At 45.4% G+C, this 20,057-nt stretch overlaps 1 protein-coding gene across 2 annotated transcripts in view; it reads right to left on the reverse strand.

Moving 5' to 3' along the window:
* ubr1 (ubiquitin protein ligase E3 component n-recognin 1) overlaps positions 1-20,057 on the reverse strand; it is a 171,852-nt gene that overhangs the window by 134,330 nt on the left and 17,465 nt on the right. For both annotated transcript variants that reach the window (XR_011593045.1, XM_070878717.1), the window contains exons 2-4: positions 17,141-17,397; positions 13,822-13,900; positions 11,023-11,130 (exon numbers count right to left, since the gene is read on the reverse strand). Coding sequence is in view for 1 of the 2 variants with exons in the window: in XM_070878717.1 (XP_070734818.1) it covers positions 11,023-11,130; positions 13,822-13,900; positions 17,141-17,397 (444 nt within the window). In the remaining variant the exon portion in view is untranslated. The remainder of the gene's footprint in view (positions 1-11,022; positions 11,131-13,821; positions 13,901-17,140; positions 17,398-20,057) is intronic.

Here is a 20,057-nt window from a genome sequence, read left to right on the forward strand (position 1 = left end):
TGGTCGAGTTTAATTTCAGGGCGTAGCCACTTGCACACACCGCGGTGTGTGGAGGAAGCAACACAGCTCTGAATATTTAAAGCACAGTCTTCCTTTTTGTTAAGTCTGCTCTGTATACTGCAGGCAACTTCACCAATCGGCAAGAGAAAACCGTGGGTGCCACCAGCCCCAGTACAACAACCCTCCAACTCATGCCAGAAGGTCATGGTTCAAGTCCCACTTCAGCACTTACTCCAAGGTGACACTCCCCAGTGCAGTACCAAGGGAGTGCTGTAGTGTTGGCAAGTCCCGTTAAACTGAGAAACTCTTCTTGTGTTTGGAACAAACAGTCAGGTGGCCTAACAGAGGAAAATATATCAGAATGAGGCAGGGCACCATAGCAGAAGAGCAGTAAAGCTAGGGTGAATAGTCGTATCATTTTTGACTTGTGTCAAATTCGGATGAAACAAGTAACAACTTGGTCAATATTTTCTAAGTGGTTGTAAGTCCAATTAAGTTGTATCATTTTCCTAAATGATTAATTTTTCTCTGGGTAAGTCTTGGTATGCATCTGGCCTAATGTAATGAAATTGTAAAGAATGTGAATATATTTTCAGTGCAATATCACAATAATTTCATTGACTGGTTAAATCCAAAAGGTATATACAAATCTGATTCAAATTGCATCAACTCTGATATCTGTAAAAAGATTGTGACTGAAAAGCATGCGTGTTGCAAGATGTAATCTGCATGGGCTGGGAATTGTTTACGTGACATCTCTATTTTGGGAAATGTTCCAGGAAAATCTGATTCAATTGTTTACAGCAGATGTCTCCAGTTTATTATGGAGCTGTATTTTAATTGCTTTTACTCTGGAACACTGTCAATTTCTCACAAAAGGAAAGGGGAGCAGAGGAGAATTTAGTGCTCCATACACACACCAACATTGAAAAATTAAAAACTTAAAACTACTAGCAATTATTTACTCCTGTCATTAAACTACACTCACTGGTAGTACTAAATTGCAAAGTGCTTGTTCAGAGGGACCTGGGGGCCATTATGCATGAAACACAAAGTTAGTATGCAGGTACAGCAAGTAATCAGGAAGGCAAATGGAATGTTGGCCTTTATTGCAAGGGGGATAGAGTATAAAAGCAGAGAAGTCCTGCTACAACTGTACAGGGTATTGGTGAGGCCACACCTGGAGTACTGCGTACAGTTTTGGTCTCCGTATTTAAGGAAGGATATACTTGCATTGGAGGCTGTTCAGAGAAGGTTCACGAGGTTGATTCTGGAGATGAGGGGGTTGACTTATGAAGATAGGTTGAGTAGGTTGGGCCTATACTCATTGGAGTTCATTAGAATGAGGTGTGATCTTATTGAAACATATGAGATAATGAGGGGGCTGGACAAGGTAGATGCAGAGAGGATATTTCCACTCATAGGGGAAACTAAAACTAGGGGGCAGAGGGGTCAAGTTTCGGGCCGCGCTTAGAACGGCGCAGCCCCGCAAGATTTCCGCGCTCAAAACCGGGCCTAAAATTTACCTCAGTATTCTCTCCACTGCTAGAATGTTCCAGGCCCTTGGTACAGCGCAGCACAAGCTGTGGGGGGCGGAGCCAGGTCCCGGCGCTGAAAACAGTGCCGGGACCTCTGCACATGCGCGCTAGAGTGTGCGCACATGTGCAATAGATCCAGGCCGCCGGGGCTGCGTGGGAGGGGCCCGAAGCACGCCGCCCCAGCTCTGGTCGAATGGGCTCGCTGGGGCGGCGAAGATCGGACTCGGGCCTCCCTCCTCTTCATCTTATGCTCTGGCTCCCAGCCCCCCAGTTCAGGTCCGCAGCCTGCCTGCCCCCCTCCCCCCACCCCCACCGTGTGTCTCTCTCTCTAAGTGTGGGCAAGGTTTTTCTGAGCTATGATAGTTTGGAGTAAGTTTTCGCTGCCTAAACTTACGAAACAGGCCAAAGTGGCCGGACACGTCCCCTTTTGAAAAAAAAGTCTGTTCTAAAATGAAACTGTTCTAACTGACTAGAACTGGAGCAAACTAAATGCCGAGAATTGCAATTTCTAAGATACTCCATTCTAAACTAGTTGCTCAAAAAAAATAGGAACTCAGGCCGAAACTTGACCCCATAGAATAAGGGACTGCCCGTTTAAAACTGAGAGAGGAGGAATTTCTTCTCTCAGAGGGTTGTAAATCTGTGAAATTCTCTGCCCCAAGAGAGCTGTGGAAGCTGGGACATTGAATATATTTAAGGCGGAGATGGACAGATTTTTGAGCGATTGGCTTATGGGGAGCGACCAGGGAAGTGGAGCTCAGTCCATGATCTGTTGAGCCCTGATCTTATTGAATGGCGGAGCAGGCTCGAGGAGCCAAATGGCCGACTCCTGCTCCTATTTCTTATGTTCTTATCAATCACTCTGCAGAACAAGCTTCAATCCAAATCTCTATGCCAGACTACTGGCTATTGGTCAAAATAAATTAAGCTGTGCCAGGTACCACTCTACCCAGCATGATCCCCTCCCATCTCCTGCTTTGGCTCTGCATCTATTTTTTTTTTTAATTATTAGACCATGGGACATTTTTCTATGTTAAAGGCACTGTATAGATGTGAGTTTCTGATAGCACAAAGGCAACGGAGGGGCCAGCTGAAGTGGTGATGAAGTAGAGCTGAGTATCAGCTGATCCCATGTCTGCAAATGATGTTACCAAGAGGCAGCATGTAGGTGAGGAAGAGAAGGGGGGACAAAGTAAAAATCCTCGAGGAACTCAAGGTGAAGAGAAGCTATTGATAGGGATGCTCTGGCTACGATCTAATATATACAAGTGGAACCGAGCAAGGGCAGTCTGACTGAGCTGGACAACAGAGAAAAGCTGGTGGAAAAGGATGGTGTGATCAACTGTGTCAAAGGCTGCAGGAAGTTGACAGGGGCAAGGAGAGATAATGCACCTCGATCATAGAAATGCCATTCATCACTTCAGTTATGTCAGTGATGTGGGAGGTGGCAACATAACATAATAGGAGCAGGAGGCGGCCATTTGGCCCCACAAGCCTGCTCTACCATTCAATAAGGTCATGGCTGATTGATCTTGGCCTCAATTCCACTTCCCTGCCTGTTCCCCATAACCCTTGGCTCCCTCAGCGTTCAAAAATTTGTCTATCTCCATCTTAAATATATCCAGTGACCCAGCCTCCACAGCTCTCCAGGATAGAGAATTCCAAAGACTCACAAACCTCAGAAGAAATTCCTTCTCATTTCCGTTTTAAATGGGCGACCCCTTATTCTGAAACTAAGCCCCCTTAGTTCTAGATTCCCCCACGAGGGGAAATATCCTCTCTGCACCCTCAGAATCTTATATGTTTCAATAAGATCATCTCTCATTCTTCTAAACTCCAATGAGTTTAGGCCCAAATTGCTCAACCTTTCTTCATAAGACAATCCCTTCATCTCAGGAATCAAGCAAGTGAACCTTCTCTGAACTGCCTCCAATGCAAGTATATCCCTCCTTAAATAAAGGAGACCAATACTCTACGCAGTACTCCAGGTGTGGTTTCACCAACGCCCTGTACAGTTGTAGCAGGACTTCCCTACTTTTATACTCCATCCCCCTTGCAACCTGGTGGGAAAATTGAAACAGGAGAGATAGCCAGAGATCTGGAAAGTTAGCTCATGGAACACTCGGAGTTCAGGCACAGCACACATCAGATGCAGAGTACATTTCCCTCAACTTTGTCCCAACAGTGTTGAACTTCCGAAGCACTCTCTTCACTGCACCAATCGCCAACTTAATCTTATCTGCATCACATACCAGCTAGAGGGCATTTCTTCTACTAAAGGGTGAGGTAGCGATCAAAGTGCATGTGACTGATTGTGATACTTTACTGCATGTTATGAGATGTTAAGCTATTTCTTAGAAATTAAAAGTGTGTTAAGACAGATGTCAGTTAACTGTATACTTTGAGCTTGAGCAATAATAATAAAATGTAACGAATACAAACATGAATATAGTTATAGGAAAATGTTTCCCTGAAATGAATCATAAGAATCGAATACAGTTCCTATTCTGCCTCTCAAATAAGGCATTCTTTTAACAAACAACTTAGAATTATATTGCGCCTTTCATGTAATAAAAGTTTAAAGGCACTTCAAGCGAAAATTGATAGAGCAAAAGCATGAGACAGTAGGACAAGGAGGTAGGTTTTAAGCAGCGTTGTGAAGAAGGAGAGGCAGAGATTTGGGGAGGGAATTCCAGAGCTTGGAGCCTAGGTGGCTGAAGGCATGGCCACCAATGGTGGAAGTGGAGAATGCACAAGAGGTCAGAGTTGGTGGAGCATAGAGACCGGAGGGTTGTAGGCTGGAAGAGATTACAGGGATGGGAGGGTGAAACCACGGAATATGAAATTAAGGATGAGAATTTTAAAATCAACACCACCAGTTCCAAATAATAAAGAATTGCGCAAAAATAAACCGTCAATACTGGTGCAGAAAATGGTCAGAAACAGGCTTGCACTTCACGTTTCAGAGCCCGCAGCCTTGAACATGGTTCAGATGAAAGATAAAGATAAGTAAAAGTACATGCATCCTTCAAAGTCAAATTACTGCTCTCAATTACTGAGAGCCACGATAAACAGCAATTATCCTAATTACGGTGAAAGCTCTGCGTCATTTGAATTAAATTTAAACGGGTTTTTTTTTCAGCAACTGATGTCTTACAAGTTTCAAACAAACAATTCCCACGTAGCAGAGGTTGCGGCAGTTCTGGCCGCCTTAGAAGCCAGGAGTAAGCAAACTGTTTCATTTTAATTACTTCTACGATTGATAACAGACCATTTTAAGCAACTTAGGTGCACCAAAGGAGAGAAGAGCAAAATAGAGGTTGTCTTGCCAGAAAGTTGGAAAATATTTTTATAGATGCAAGAGTTCAGCCAATTATTTTCCAACTTTCTGGCAAGACAACCTCTATTTTGTTCCTCTCTCTTTTGGTGCACCTCAGTGGCATGGTTAATATGTTAAGTGCTGCCTTTGCAATTGACTCCATTGGTAATGGCAAATGGTTAGTGCCATTTGCCAGATGTAGGCAGCTGTTGTCATAAGCACAGGCAGTATAAGTGGTGTGGACTACAATACATGTGTGATAGACAAATATCTGGTTCAGGTCAAAAAGAGTTTCAGGTCATAGTTTTAGCTCAGATCACTTAAGGGAGAGACTTACGCCACAGAATCCAAGGTGGTATCCACGGCAGTACTGAATTTGTAACCCTGAGCAACATGCGCGACTTCGGAAAACAATTGAGCCATCCGCTCATCTTTCATGTAGAGAGAAAATAAACTTAGCAGAAATCATTCCACAATCAGACTAATAATTGAATGGCTTTATTCTAGAATATTGTTCACCAAAGCACTTTTCATTTCACTTGCCATGTGTTTAAAAAGTTATGTACTCTGCTGGCTTCCTGATTGATGCTGTTACTGTTAATGCCATACCCACATCGAGAGATGCTGGAGAGCAGAGCCAATCTCATACCTCAGTAATAATGCCAAAAAGAAACCAAGCCAGTGGATTTAAATAAGTTAAACAAGGCCCATTTTTTGTCCAAAATTGGAGGCCATGGGTAAATTACAGTGTACTCTGCAGCAACACATCAGTACAGTCATATGGCACCCAACTCCCAAGTCTGCCTCACACTTGCATCCCAGTCACTGTGCAAGTAGCTTCCCAGTTCTCAGTTGTAGCTTTGATGTGCTTGTGGCCCTAAAGGTAGAAGACCAACATCCCCACCAACAGAGCTCTGTCAGCCGTGGCTCAGTGGGTGGCACTCTCGCCTTGGAGTCGGAAGCTGGTGGGTTCAAATCCCACTCCAGGGACTTAACCACAAAAAAAATCTAGGTTGACACTCCAGTGCAGTGCAGAGGGAGCACTGCACTGTTGGAGATGCCGTCTTTCGGATGAGATGTTAAACCGAGGCCCCATCTGCTCTCTCAAGTGGACGTAAAAGGGTACTATTTCGAAGAAGAGCAGGGGAGTTATCCCCTGTGTCCTGGCCAATCAACATGACAAAAAACAGATTATCATAGTTTGCTGTGCACAAATTGCTACCTACATTACAAGAGTGACTACACTCCAAAAGTACTTAATTGCAAAGTGTTTTGAGGCGTCTGGTGGTAATGAAAGGCGCTATATAAATCCAAGTCTCTCTCTCTCTCTAAAGCTGCATATTGTATATAAATGCCTAGTTAGTAGCACACTTGTAAGTAGGGTGGCCAACCGTCCAGCATTGCTCTCGAGTCTCCAGGAATTGAACATTAACCTCCTGGACAGTGCGGCGAGCTTATGCGGGAGGGAAATCATAGGGCTGTTTTTTTTAAATTATATTTTTTTATTTTCTTTGAACACTTATTTTAGTTAAAGAAATATTAGAAATGAGGTGTGGGAGGGAGAAACTGCTCGACTATGCAGCATTGTTGATGGCGGGAGTCAACTGATAAAACCACCTGGAATACATCCAACCAAAGATGGCAACACTACTTGCACAAGGAGGTTGGATGGCACTTTGATATTGCTGGGAGACCAGTGCTGCTGCAAAAACTTGTATTTATATAGCGCCTTTAATGTAGTGAAACGTACCCAAGGCGTTTACAGGAGTATTAGGAGATAAAAAATTTGACACCGAGCCGTACAAGTAGAACTTAGTGCAGGTTGGTCACAGAGGTAGGTTTTAAGGAGGAAAGAGAGGTAGAGAGGCGGAGAGGTTTAGGCAGGGAGTTCCACACCTCGAGGGCCAGGCAACAGAAGGCACAGCCACCAATGGTTGATCAATTATAATCAGGGAGGCTCAAGAGGGCAGAATTAGAGGAGCGCAGACATCTTTGGGGGGGGGGGGTGGAGGGGTTGTGGGGCTGGAGGAGATTACAGAGATAGGGAGGGGTGAAACATAGAAACATAGAAAATAGGTGCAGGATTACGTCATTTGGCCCTTCGAGCTTGCACCGCCATTCAATAAGATCATGGCTGATCATTCACCTCAGTACCCCTTTCCTGCTTTCTCTCCATACCCCTTGATCCCCTTAGCCGTAAGGGCCATATCTAACTCCCTCTTGAATATATCCAATGAACTAGCATCAACAACTCTCTGCGGCAGGGAATTCCATAGGTTAACAACTCTCTGAGTGAAGAAGTTTCCCCTCATCTCAGTCCTAAATGGCCTACCCCTTATCCTAAGACTATGTCCCCTGGTTCTGGGCTTCCCCAACATCGGGAACATTCTTCCTGCATCTAACCTGTCCAGTCCCGTCAGAATCTTATATGTTTCGATGAGATCCCCTCTCATCCTTCTAAACTCCAGTGAATAAAGGCCCAGTCGATCCAGTCTCTCCTCATATGTCAGTCCTGCCATCCCGGGAATCAGTCTGGTGAACCTTCGCTGCACTCCCTCAATAGCAAGAACGCTCTTCCTCAGATTAGGAGACCAAAACTGAACACAATATTCCAGGTGAGGCCTCACCAAGGCCATGTACAACTGCAGTAAGATCTCCCTGCTCCTATACTCAAATCCCCGAGCTATGAAGGCCAACATACCATTTGCCTTCACCACCTGCTGTACCTGCGTGCCAACTTTCAATGACTGATGAACCATGACACCCAGGTCTCGTTACACCTCTCCTTTTCCTAATCTGCCGCCATTCAGATAATATTCTGCCTTTGTGTTTTTGCCCCCAAAATGGATAACCTCACATTTATCCACATTATACTGCATCTGCCATGCATTTGCCCACTCATCTAACCTGTCCAAGTCACCCTGCAGCCTTTTAGCGTCCTCCTCACAGCTCACACCGCCACCCAGTTTAGTGTCGTCTGCAAACTTGTAGATATTACAATCAATTCCTTCATCTAAATCGTTAATGTATATTGTAAAGAGCTGGGGTCCCAGCACTGAACCCTGCGGCACTCTACTAGTCACTGCCTGCCATTCTGGAAAGGGTGAGGCCATGGAGGGATTTGTAAACAAGGATGAGAATATTGAAATCAAGGCGTTGCTTTACCAGGAGTCAATGTAGGTCAGTGAGCACAGGGATGATGGGTGAGCAGGACTTGGTGAGAGTTAGGACACGGGCAGCCGGGTTTTGGATCATCAGGTTCCTGCAGCACAGGCCGAGAGAGACTGGCTGAAAATCAAATGCAAGACTGACCGGAGTCACTAAATCAGTTGCCTTGAACAGCTGTTTTTAGTGGGTCTTCCAGGATACCACTTTAATAAGTCCCAGTGGGTTTACATTTGACTAATAATTAGTTGTGCAAGACTTGCATTTCAGGAACCCAGTGGCACCAGTTCACTATAAAAAATATCTTATTAGAATGGACTTGTTGATTAATGTTGCAATAGGTTTAAGTCCTGGGACAGCCGGATGCCTTTTCCCCAAACACAAGAGTCAGCGCAGAATGTAATGTAGCACATCTTTGGAACATCAAGTAGACGGACTTCTGCTTTGGGGGGGGGGGAAGGAAAGAGACTAGAGAAGCTGGGATTGTTTTCCTTAGTGCAGAGAAGGTTAAGGGGAGATTTGGTACAGGTGTTCAAAATCAAGAAGGGCTTTCATGAGAGTAAATAGGGAGAAGCTGTTTCCATTGGCAAGAGTGTCAGTAACCAGAGCACCAGAATTCAATAGTAACTTTTGTAGTGTCTCTGCACCTTGTTACAAACTTACACGAGGCATGTATATATCAGACACGGTCACTCTGTGACCTTCACTTTATTCTCAGGACCAAGGAGTGCTGACCCTGGGTGGGACCTCCCCTTTTATACCTGGAAACCCAGGTGAGGAGTGTCTCCCGCAAGCTCACCCCCTGTGGTCAGGGTGTGCATTTCAAGGGTACAGATACAGTGTGCATGAGTTACAGTTACATAACTATTGTCATTGCAAGATGGTGAAATACATGACAACTTTCAAAGGGGACTTGGACAAATACTTGAAAAGGAAATATTTGCAGAGCTATGGGGAGAGGGCAATGGCGTGGTACTAATTGGACAGCTCTTTCAAAGAGCCGGCACAGACAAGATGGGCCGAATGGCCTCCATCTGTATTGTACGATTCCGATTATTCTTGCCAGCATTCCATGTCTTCAGTTGGACCTTTTGAGTGATGTGCAACTGGAAAATGGAGACCCGGCATTCAGTGCCTGCTTACACCTCGGAAACTAAGTTTGAACATTCTTACAGACAGCCTTTCGGTGAATGGCACAGTCAAGTCAATCCTCCGTATTGAGCCCGAAATAAGCTTCACACCCTTGGAAGTTGTGTAACATTAGAAGACAGCTCAAGCAGATATCACGAGTATCAGTCACTGGAAAGGGTCCACGACATTAAGCATAAATCTTAAAAACAGCAGCTGCAGATGACCAGATGAAATGAGAAAAATTCAACCAAAGTATATCACAGTGGGTCAAAAACTGGAAAGGACATTCAGCAAATCAAGATGCTGTTAAAACATCAACCACAAAATATGCCAACATTAGGGTGCAAAGAAAGTCATAACTTTCCTAATAACATTAATCTATCAAACTGATGATCAAATCTGTAATTAATGGAGGTCAAGCTTTTCAAAGTGCTGATGCACAATTTTTTTAAAAATTGTTCATGGGATGTGGGCGTAGCTGGTAAGGCCGGCATTTATTGCCCATTCCTAATTACCCTTGAGAAGATGGCAATGAGTCGTCGTCTTGAACCGCTGCAGTCCGTGTGGTGAAGGTTCTCCCACAGTGCTGTTGGGGAGGGAGTTCCAGGACTTTGACCCAGCGACGATGACAAAGGAACAACGATCTATTTCCAAGTCAGGATGGTGTGTGACTTGAAGGGGAACTTGGAGGTGGCGGTGTTGCCATGCGCCTGCTGCACTTGTCCTTAGGGTGGTAAGTGGTCGCGGGTTTGGGAGGTGCTGCCGAAGAAGCCTTGGCGAGTTGTAGGTGGTGCACACTGCAGCCACGGTGCACTGGTGGTGGAGGGAGTGAATGTTTAAGGTGGTGGATGGGGTGCCAATCAAGCGGGCTGCTTTGTCCTGGATGGTGTCGGGCTTCGAGTGCTGTTGGAGCTGCACTCATCCAGGCAAGTGGAGAGTGTTCCTGACATGTGCCATGTAGATGGTGGAAAGGCTTTGGGGAGTCAGGTGAGACACTCGCCGCAGAATACCCAGCCTCTGACTTGCTCTTGTTGCCACAGTATTTATTTATGTGGCTGGTCCAGTTAAGTTTCTGGCCAATGGCAACCCCCAGGATGTTGATGGTGGGGGATTCGGCGATGGTAATGCCGTTGAATGTCAAGGGGCTGTGGTCAGACTCTCTTGTTGGAGATAGTCATTGCCTGACACTTGAGTGACGCGAATGTTACTTGCCACCTATCAGCCCAAGCCTGAGACCATCTCAGGAGGGATAGAAGATTGAAGATGTGTCCAGGAAAAGGGATCAATATAGCTTAAGCTGCTTTTATATTGATCTTCAGCTGCTATCTCTCACAGCCCAAGTCTCTCACAGCCAGCTGTCATAAAAGATACATCTGCCAGACTTTGTTAACGGTGGGCTGTGGGCAAGACATGTTATTTGCTTGTTCTTAGCACCTAACTTGGCCAGCACAGAAACATTTAAACGGTACACTTTCTAAATCAGTAACCATCCGTGAAGATAGAAGCATATTATGTTCTGTTTGTATGTGGATATTGAATGAAAAAGTTTTACAAATTAATAAATGTTAAATCCAAGTTCAAACTACAGCAATATTATACGCATGAAAACCCAGAGTTTAAAAGCCATACTAGCAATCTAATCATTCTCCATGTGCTTTGAAGGATTATATTGATGCATGGTTAGATATAATTTCCATGGTAACAAATGTGATTTTCACCGCCCCAATGTAATTAACTGGGAACAAAACATTAAAGGGGAGGGTGGGGAATAAAGAGCACAGAGAACTAATTTTAATTGATCTATCTGGTCATCACCAGACAAGCTACAATCAATAAAAAAAAACAAATGCTGCTGCAAAAACATCTTACCGCAGTGTCCTCTGATGCACCATGTTCATGCTTTTTACAAGCGGGCCCAGTCTTCCAGGCTTCAATGTCTCCGCAGTCACAAAACCCTCCTCCGTAGGAAGAATTCATCTTCAACATACAAAGCAAACAGTGTATTAAATGCTGCAGCAACATCCGTTTAAAAAAAGTTGCAAGAAAACTGGCATGGTCTTGACTGAGACTCCAACATAAAACACAAAATGGTAAAAGATACCCGATACCCCTCATAGTTTTCCATCTTCGCTGTGCAGTCAGGGGACATCTCCAGCCGTTGTCTCCGCACACTCCGCGCACACGCACAGGCAGTGTCCTAAAAACCGGTTACAGTACGTGAATGGCCCAAGTGCAGAAAGCAAAGTTACGATTCCCCGCCCTACACACAAAAAACACACTCATACCATAGCAACTGTTCAGAAAATGAACGCTCCTCATGGAATTACCTTCATGTAGCAACACATCGCATACAATTTGATATGGAACACTGGGGCCAATTTTAGCACTCATCACTTCAGCTCTGCCAGTGATCAGCTAAGTCAGAGCAAACTGGGCACAGAACCAGAAGCCCAACTGGTGTGTGTGGTTCACCCACACACTGGAATCAAATATTTTGAAAAACAACATGCCTTTTATGACCAAGATCCTGTCTGTCCCTCAGATGGATGTAAAAGATCCCATAACACTATTTTGAAGACAAGTAGCGGAGTTCGCCTAGTGCCCTGGCCAATATTTACCCCTGAAGCAACATCTCTAATACATATTACCTCATCATTATCAATTTGTGGGAGCTTGCTGTGCGCAAATTGGCTGCCGCTTTTCCTACATTACAACAATGACTACACTCCAAAAGTATTAAATTGGCTGTGAAGCACTTGGGGACATTGAGGTTATGAAAGGCACTGTAGAAATACAAGTTTAATGAGTGAACGTCTGACTAGCGTTTATGTGGGATGCGGCACTGCAAGAAAGGCAAGCCAGAGTGATCAACAGCCAACAAAGCCACTGGCCACACCTGCCGAGCATGGTCACACCGTCCTGGCACCAACCGCGCTGACCATCTTCACAGGGCCCAAGTCAGTAGAGGACCAGAGGTGGAGCTGTGGCATCTGCTACCAACCAGTGACAGCTGCAGCCTGCTTCCTCGGCCTTGCAGGCATGCTGACTTATGGGGAATGTGCCATTCAGTGAGAGACAGGACTGCCATCCTTCCATCCACTTCATGGGGCACCACCTTCAGTTCCACTGCCAAAGGGCGGGGGGGGTGGGGGAGGAGAGGGGGGCGAGGTGTAGGGCTTCTCAGGCATTTGCCTTCCCATCATTTTTGCCCTCTGTCCCTTCAGCCTTGGCAGCAGCTGCCAATGAGCTGAATTACTGTTTACACTATTCCCAAAGGCTGTAAGTATTATGTTTGCTTATTTTGCAACTTCCTTTTAATTGCCTGCATCCCTTTAAATGGCACCTTTTTTAATTTGTTCATGGGATGTGGGCATCACTGGCAAGGCCAGCATTTATTGCCCATCCCTAATTGCCGTCAAGAAGGTGGAGGCGAGTCGCCTTCTTGAACTACTGCAGTCCGTGTGGTGAAGGTACTCCCACAGTGCTGTGAGGGAGGGAGTTCCAGGATTTTGACCCAGCAAAGACGAAGGAACGGCTGATATATTTTCAAGTCAGGATGGTGTGCGACTTGGAGGGGAGCTTGCAGATGGTGGCGTTCCCATGCGCCTGCTGCCCTTGTCCTTCGCGGGTTTGGGAGGTGCTGCCGAAGAAGCCTTGGCGAGTTGCTGCAGTGCATCTTGTAGATGGTGCACACTGCAGCCACGGTGTGCCGGTGGTGGAGGGAGTGAATGTTTAAGGTGGTGCCAATCAAGCAGGCTGCTCTGTCCTGGATGGTGTCGAGCTTAGAGTGTTGATGGAGCTGCACTTATCCAAAACATAGTTTTCTGGTCCTGTTACTTATGCGCTTCCTGCATTCGCTCTAATTGTCATCAGATGTGAATAATTATCGCAGAAGCTCCGGCATCAGAGAATTGAGTGCTATTAGCACGTTACCATTCTGATAAGGTTGCACCAATTCGAACAGACTTACACCAGTGCACAATTCATTGCCTCAAAATAGCACAAAGAAACCCTGGTGTTTGACACCAGTTCAAAGCAAAAACTGCTCAGCTATATAATAGTATCACAGCCAATCCCTAAAACTGTGCTATGGTAGCATACATTTGTACAGTGGTCCCACAAAAAATATGAATGGTTAGTGGAGGAGTCAGAGCTCTAGACAGGCTTTTTCAGTGCTGGTATGTGGAGGTTCAGTCAGGCTGCCAGCCAGTATGATCCCTGGCTAATTCTCTCAGCAGGTGACAATAGCAGACACAAAACCAAATGCACACATATCTACTCAGACTCATTTGTTAAAAAAGTCTTATAATTTTGCACCACCCAAACCCATGACCTCCACCACCTAGAAGGACAAGGAGACCATGTGCATAGCTCCAAGTCACACACCATCCTGACTTGGACACAGTTCCTTCATTGTACCTGGGTCAATATCCTGGAACTCCCTACCCAACAGCACTGTAGGAGCACCTTCACCACACGGGCTTCAGCGGTTCAAAGACAACTAGGGATGGGCAGCAAATGCTGGCCTTGCCCTCAAAAGCCTGCATCTCAAAAATGAACTGTTTAAAAAAAAATACTTCCACTGACAAGTGAAAATAGTATGAAACGTTTCACAAACTCGTTGATCAAATTTAAATGTTGCAATAAAACAGAGCAGACATACAATACCTTGTACCGATGATTTCGGTGAACACTGTTTTGGAAACAGTCCATGCATAGTACACAAGTGGGATCTATTGCACAGTCTCTGTAACAGAAATGGTACAAACCCAAGTGTTAAAATCGATCGTATTTGTAACACTTTCTAACCATAGAGTCACAGAATCATACAACAGGGCAGGCCATTCACCCATTGTGCCTTTGCCAGCTCTGTGACAGCTGTCCAATTAGTCCCACTCCTCCACTCTTTCCCCACAGCCCTGCAAATGTTTCCCTTTCAAGTATATATCCTATTCTCTTTTGAAAGTTACTGTTGAATCTGTGCCCACCAGCCTTTCAGGCAGTGCGTTCCAGATCATAGCTCACTGCCAAAAATCACTCTCAGCTGCCCTCCGGTTTCTTTTGCCAATTATCTTAAATCTATGCCCTCTGGTTACCGACCCTCCTGCCAGGACAAACAGTTTCGCCCCATCTACTTGATCATAATAAAACTCCTTTAAATTGCCCCTTAACATTCTCTGTTCCAAGGGTAATAATCCCAGCTTCTTCAGTCTCTCCACGTAACTGAAGTCTCTCATTCCAGGTACCATTCTGGCAAATCTCCTCTGCACCTTCTCAAAGGTCGACAATGTCAATATTTCTCTCACTTCCTGCCCTGCACCCTTTGGCCAACTGCATTATTTGAAGCATGTAAAATGACCATCTTTATTCTTGCAGTTTATTTGCAATCATTTTAACACTGGTGTAGGCTGCCATTTACCATAACGAACATGCATTATGAAATGCCTTAGGTTCTGGTTCCTGCTCAGACTAGTTAGTGGCTTGGAGCTGGACTACTGCCACCTGAACATCAAGCTGCTGACTCTATAATCAGGAACATCAGAATGGCACAGTTCCTGGCTCATTGATATTGCTCTGCTTGAATTAATTTTCCACAGATTCACAAAGGAGAAAGTACGAGGCCCCTTATTTGGAAAGCGACAGGAAAATAAAACCACAGGTTACAGCGATGCCTCTATCCTCCCAATCTTCACAACCTGCAAGTTACAACACAATTGCACATTTCCTTGACTGGAAGCCTGGCACACCTTTGCTCACCACTCGCACAACCCACAAAAATCAAGCTTAGATACAAACGGTTAATGGTCACTGCTACGGAGGAACAAGATGCTGTTCAGTTGGGTGGTGTGCTGGCACAGCTTGGTACTTGCATTGTTGAGGTTCCAATGACCTGGCTGTGGAGAGGTGCCGAGTGGAGGCCAGGTGTTAGAAAGAACGGACTGGCATTTTTATAGTGCCTTTCACAATCTCAGGACATCCTAGAGTGCTTTACAGCCAAAGTAGTACTTTTGAGGTGTGATCACCACTGACATGCAGCACTCCCTCAGCTGTAGGAGTCTGTTAGTGAATGTATGGAAGGGGAGTCCTGCTCCTTGTTTGGTGTACATGTTGTAAGGAAGGCGGTGACCACAGCTAACTCTTCGCATCCATCCCACTGGAATGGGATAGGAGGGGGAACAAAAAATAGAATCATTAAAATTTACAGCGCGGAAGGAGGCCATTTCGGCCCATCGTGTCCATGCCGGCCGACAAAGAGCTACCCAGCCTAATCCCACTTTCCTGCTCTTGGTCCATAGCCCTGTAGGTTACAGCACTTCAGGTGCACATCCAATTACTTTTCAAATGTGGTGAGGGTTTCTGCCTCTACCACCCTTTCAGGCAGTGAGTTCCAGACCCCCACCACCCTCTGGGTGAAGAAATTTCCCCTCTAAACCATCTATCAATGGCCTCCTGGTTCTTGGCCCCTCAGCTAAGGGAAATATGTCCATCCTATCCACTCTATCCAGGCCCCTCATAATTTTATACACCTCAATCAGGTCTCCCCTCAGCCTCCTCTGTTCCAAAGAAAACAAAACCAGCTTATCCAATCTTTGCTCATAGCTAAAATTCTCCAGTCCTGGCAACATCCTGGTAAATCTCCTCTGCACCCTTTCCAGTGCAATCACATCTTTCCGATAATGTGGGTGTAGGTTTTACAGGAAGGAAGAAACTGTTGCTTCAACTTATGTTTATCATTTAGTTGGTGCCCCTTGCTGTGCCCTTCTCATCCCCATCTCCCACCTACACCCATCTCTCCCCAGCTGCACGCTAAGCCAAGGTCCCATCTGCCCTCAGGTGGATGTAAAAGATCCTATGGCACGATTCAAAGCAGAGCAGGTGTGTTCTTCCCCCAGTGTCCTGGCCAATATTTACCCCTCAACCAACATCACATGCAGGTTATTTGGTCATTATCTCATTGCTTTTGTGAGATCCTGCTGTGCGCAAATTATTTGCCGTATTTCCTAGATTACAGCAGTGACTGCACTTCTGAAGTACTTATTTGGTTGAAAAGCAATTTCGGACGTCCAGAGATCGTGAAAGGCACTACATAAATGCGAGTTTGTTCATTTTTATGGTACAGGTACTGTCGTTTCAGCTTGGATTGTGTGTTGATGTCTCTGGAGTGGGAACTGTACCCACGACCTTCTGATTCGAAAGCGAGGGTGCTATCACTGCAACACATTACAGCAGCAAGTTTCGATAAGGTGGCAAATCAGCCATGTGGATGCTTCGTATGATGTGATGGGATTGGCTGGCAACATGTTTATATTTAAGAAACAGTAGCTTTACTTGAATTATGGAATTATGACCCTGATCGCAATCACTCAGAAGAGACATGTTCTTCCTGAAAATGCTACAATACACAATAAAATACAGCAGGGCTTCAGATAATGAGGAAGTACGATATTAATTTTAAAGTCAATAAGGTGACATGCAAAAGTTCGTAACTATCTGTAGCACCGTCAAACGTGCCAGCTTTCAGATGAGAAGTTAAACCCAGGCTCCATCTGCCCTCTTAAGTGAACGCAAATGATCCCATGGCACTATTTGAACAGTAGGGGCGTTCTCCCCATTATCCTGGCCAATATTTATCCCTCAACCAACATCATTAAAAACAGATTATCTGGTTATTATCACACTGCTGTGTGGGAGCTTGCTGTGCGAAAATTGGCTGCCGTGTTTCCCTACATTACAACAGTGACTACACTCCAAAAAGTACTTCATTGGCTGTAAAGAGCTCTGAAATAGTGAAATGCGCTGCAAAAAACTTCTTTCCTGTATTTCTTTTACAGAAAGTAACAGTATTTCAGCTGCCTTTGAGTTCAGCAAAAACAAGCAAAAAAAGTCTGAATATAGTCAGTCAGTCACAAGAGGGTGAACGCCATTTACAAAGCAGCAAGAAGTGACCAGGAGCAGAATGCTGCGCTCAATTTACACGACTTCTCACCGGCAGGAATACGTAGTCTCTCCCCCTTTGAAAACTCGGCCACAGAGCTGTGAAGAACTATTGTTTTGTTCCAGCTTTGCAAAGCCAACTGCTGGGGCTTCTCCAAACAGAAACCACTCCAAGGTTCGGAGTAGGATTTCATAGGGCTGCTCTTCCTCAGGCGACCTGGCTTCTGATCCTGAGCAATGCACGAGAGGGACATACTCCGTTAGGTGCCGATATATCCCCGAGCACAAATCAACTCCTTCCTGCCAGTTCTGGGTGAAGAAAAGTAAATGTCAGTTGGAACCAAAGCTTTACACTCTTACCCAAATAACTCCATTACTTTATTTTGCAGCCCCAGATTGAACGCATCACTCCAGACCACCTACAACTCTATTTGCTGAAAATGCTTCTCAATACATGAACCCAAGGGTTAATCCATCGAACCTGTTCTAAACAGCAGTCTTACAAGTGTGCAAAATTGCAATACACCACACACACCATATATTCATATCCATTTAACTCAGTTTCCTCATTTTCTCCCGACGTCTCCTCTCCCAATGACACAGACGTGCTTGAATTCCTCACTCGTGACCCTAGAGCCAAGCCCAGGACTCCTACTAGCTGAAAGACAATGGTAGCAGGAGCATGGAAACACCATCACCTCCAAGCTTCCCTCCAACTCGTACACCATCTAGACTTGGAAATATATATCTGTTCCTTCATTGTCGCTGGGTCAAAATCCTGGAACTCCCTCCCCAACAGCACTACAACAGCACATGGACTGCAGTGGCTCACCACCACCTTCTCAAGGGCAATTAGGGGTCGGCAATAAATACCATCATCATACACGTATACTTTCCAGTCAGATCGTAATCAGGAATGGGAACGCTGGCAGATTTTAACCTTCCCTAACCCTGGGCAGTAAGGTCAACTACAGTGTCCCATTGCTTCCACAAACAAGTTCAGCTAACTCACTGAGACCTTGAACCTTCTGATCAGTATAAACCGAGAACCACAGCAGACAGTTGGCCGGATGTTGTTGTGAGCTATGAATAAACGGCGCCAGCCATTCATTCGACTTGCACTCCCCCATAGACTTTTCATGGGGTTTTGCACAGTGCTGTCAGTGGGACATCCCAATGGTGAGGTACCCTCTACAGTGTCTCTGGGATCTATGCGAGTAGGACAAGCAAATGTGCATCTCCGTAACCAATCAGACTGAAGAATCGTTAATGAGCAGCGCAGGGCCTGAATCAGGAAATGCAAGTTAGAATAGTGAATTCAGGTACAGAAATCAAAATAGAGAGGGAAGAAAAGATCGGTTTAAATGAGAGATGAGAGACAAAGAAAACGTTTTTTTCAAAGTGTTACTTTAAATAAAATCCAACAATAATTAAAATCTGAAGGAATACACATTAGTTAATTTTCAGTGCCAGAGAGGCTGTTTGGCAGTAATTCTTACCACATCATTAAAAGGATAGTTAGACAGGAATGACTTGACATTGTGCGTCGAGTTTAGTCTGTATCTACATCAGTACAGGAACAGTAGACACCTCGTCGCTAGAGAAATACCACCAACAATGTCTCCTCAAGGTCCTACAAATCCCCTGGGAGGACAGACGCACCAACGTTAGCGTCCTCGACCAGGTCAACATTGAAGCACTGATCACACTTGATCAGCTTGGCTGGGAAGGCCACATTGTTCACATGCCAGACACGGTTCTCCCAAAGCAAGTGCTCTACTCAGAACTCCTTCACGGCAAACAAGCCAAAAGATGGGCAGTGGAAACATTACAGGATACCCTCAAAGCCTCCCTGATAAAGTGCAACATCCCCACTGACACCTGGGAGTACCTGGCCAAAGACCGCCCTAAGTGGAGGAAGCGCATCCGGGAGGGCGCTGAGCACCTCGAGTCTCATCGCCGAGACCATGCAGAAATCAAGCGCAGGCAGCGGAAGGAGCGTGTGGCAAACCAGTCGCACCCACCCCTTCCCTCAACGACTATCTGTCCCACCTGTGACAGGGACTGTGGTTCTCGTATTGGACTATACAGCCACGTAAGGACTCATTTTTAGAGTGGAAGCAAGTCTTCCTCGATTCCGAGGGACTGCCGATGATGACGATGACAGGAACTTCACACTGTGCAATACATTTGAATGAGGAGCCAGACAGCGAGATGCCGTTTTTGCACAACTCGGAGGAGCAGCGCATCTCGGATGGCAACTTCTGGATTTTTGCTTTTAACTGCACATGAGCTCACCGGAACTTGCTGTCCAATTAGTGCATAAATAACAGTGATGCTGTTAGCCTCAACATTATTTTCACAGCAGAATCTGGACCAATGCATTTACTCAATAAGCCAAACATGGTACCCTGGAAGTGTGTCTACCCCATGAACAGAGGCATTACAAGCCTTTCAAAGAGCACTGCAAGAAACTGTGCAGTTAGTAACACACAAAACTTAGGCTTCAGAATAATGAGTGAATATGGAGGTGTTCAGGAAAAAGTTTCAACTTTAAGAACTTGAGCTCATCCAAAACTCTGCTGTCAGTATCCTAACTCACACCAAGTCCCGTTCACCCATCAGCCCTGTGCTCACTGACCTACACTGGCTCCCAGTCAGACAACGTCTCTATTATAAATTCTCATCCTGGTTTTCAAATCCCTCCATGGCTTCTCCCCCCTCCTCTAGCCCAATAACCCTCCGTGATCCCTAAGCTTTTCCAATTTTGACCTCTTGATAATCACAATGGCAGCTGTGCCTTCAGCTGCCGAGGCCCCAAGATCTGGAATTCACTTCCTAGACCTCTCCGTCTCTCTACCCCTCTCTCTTTACTTTAATACCCTTCTTAAAAGCGACCTCTTTGACCAAGCTTTGTGATATGTGATATGTGAAGAGAAAAAGATTAGTGAAGACAAACGTAGGTCCCT

The sequence above is a fragment of the Pristiophorus japonicus genome, chromosome 4 (genome assembly GCF_044704955.1).
Source record: "Pristiophorus japonicus isolate sPriJap1 chromosome 4, sPriJap1.hap1, whole genome shotgun sequence".
Lineage (NCBI taxonomy): Eukaryota > Metazoa > Chordata > Chondrichthyes > Pristiophoridae > Pristiophorus > Pristiophorus japonicus.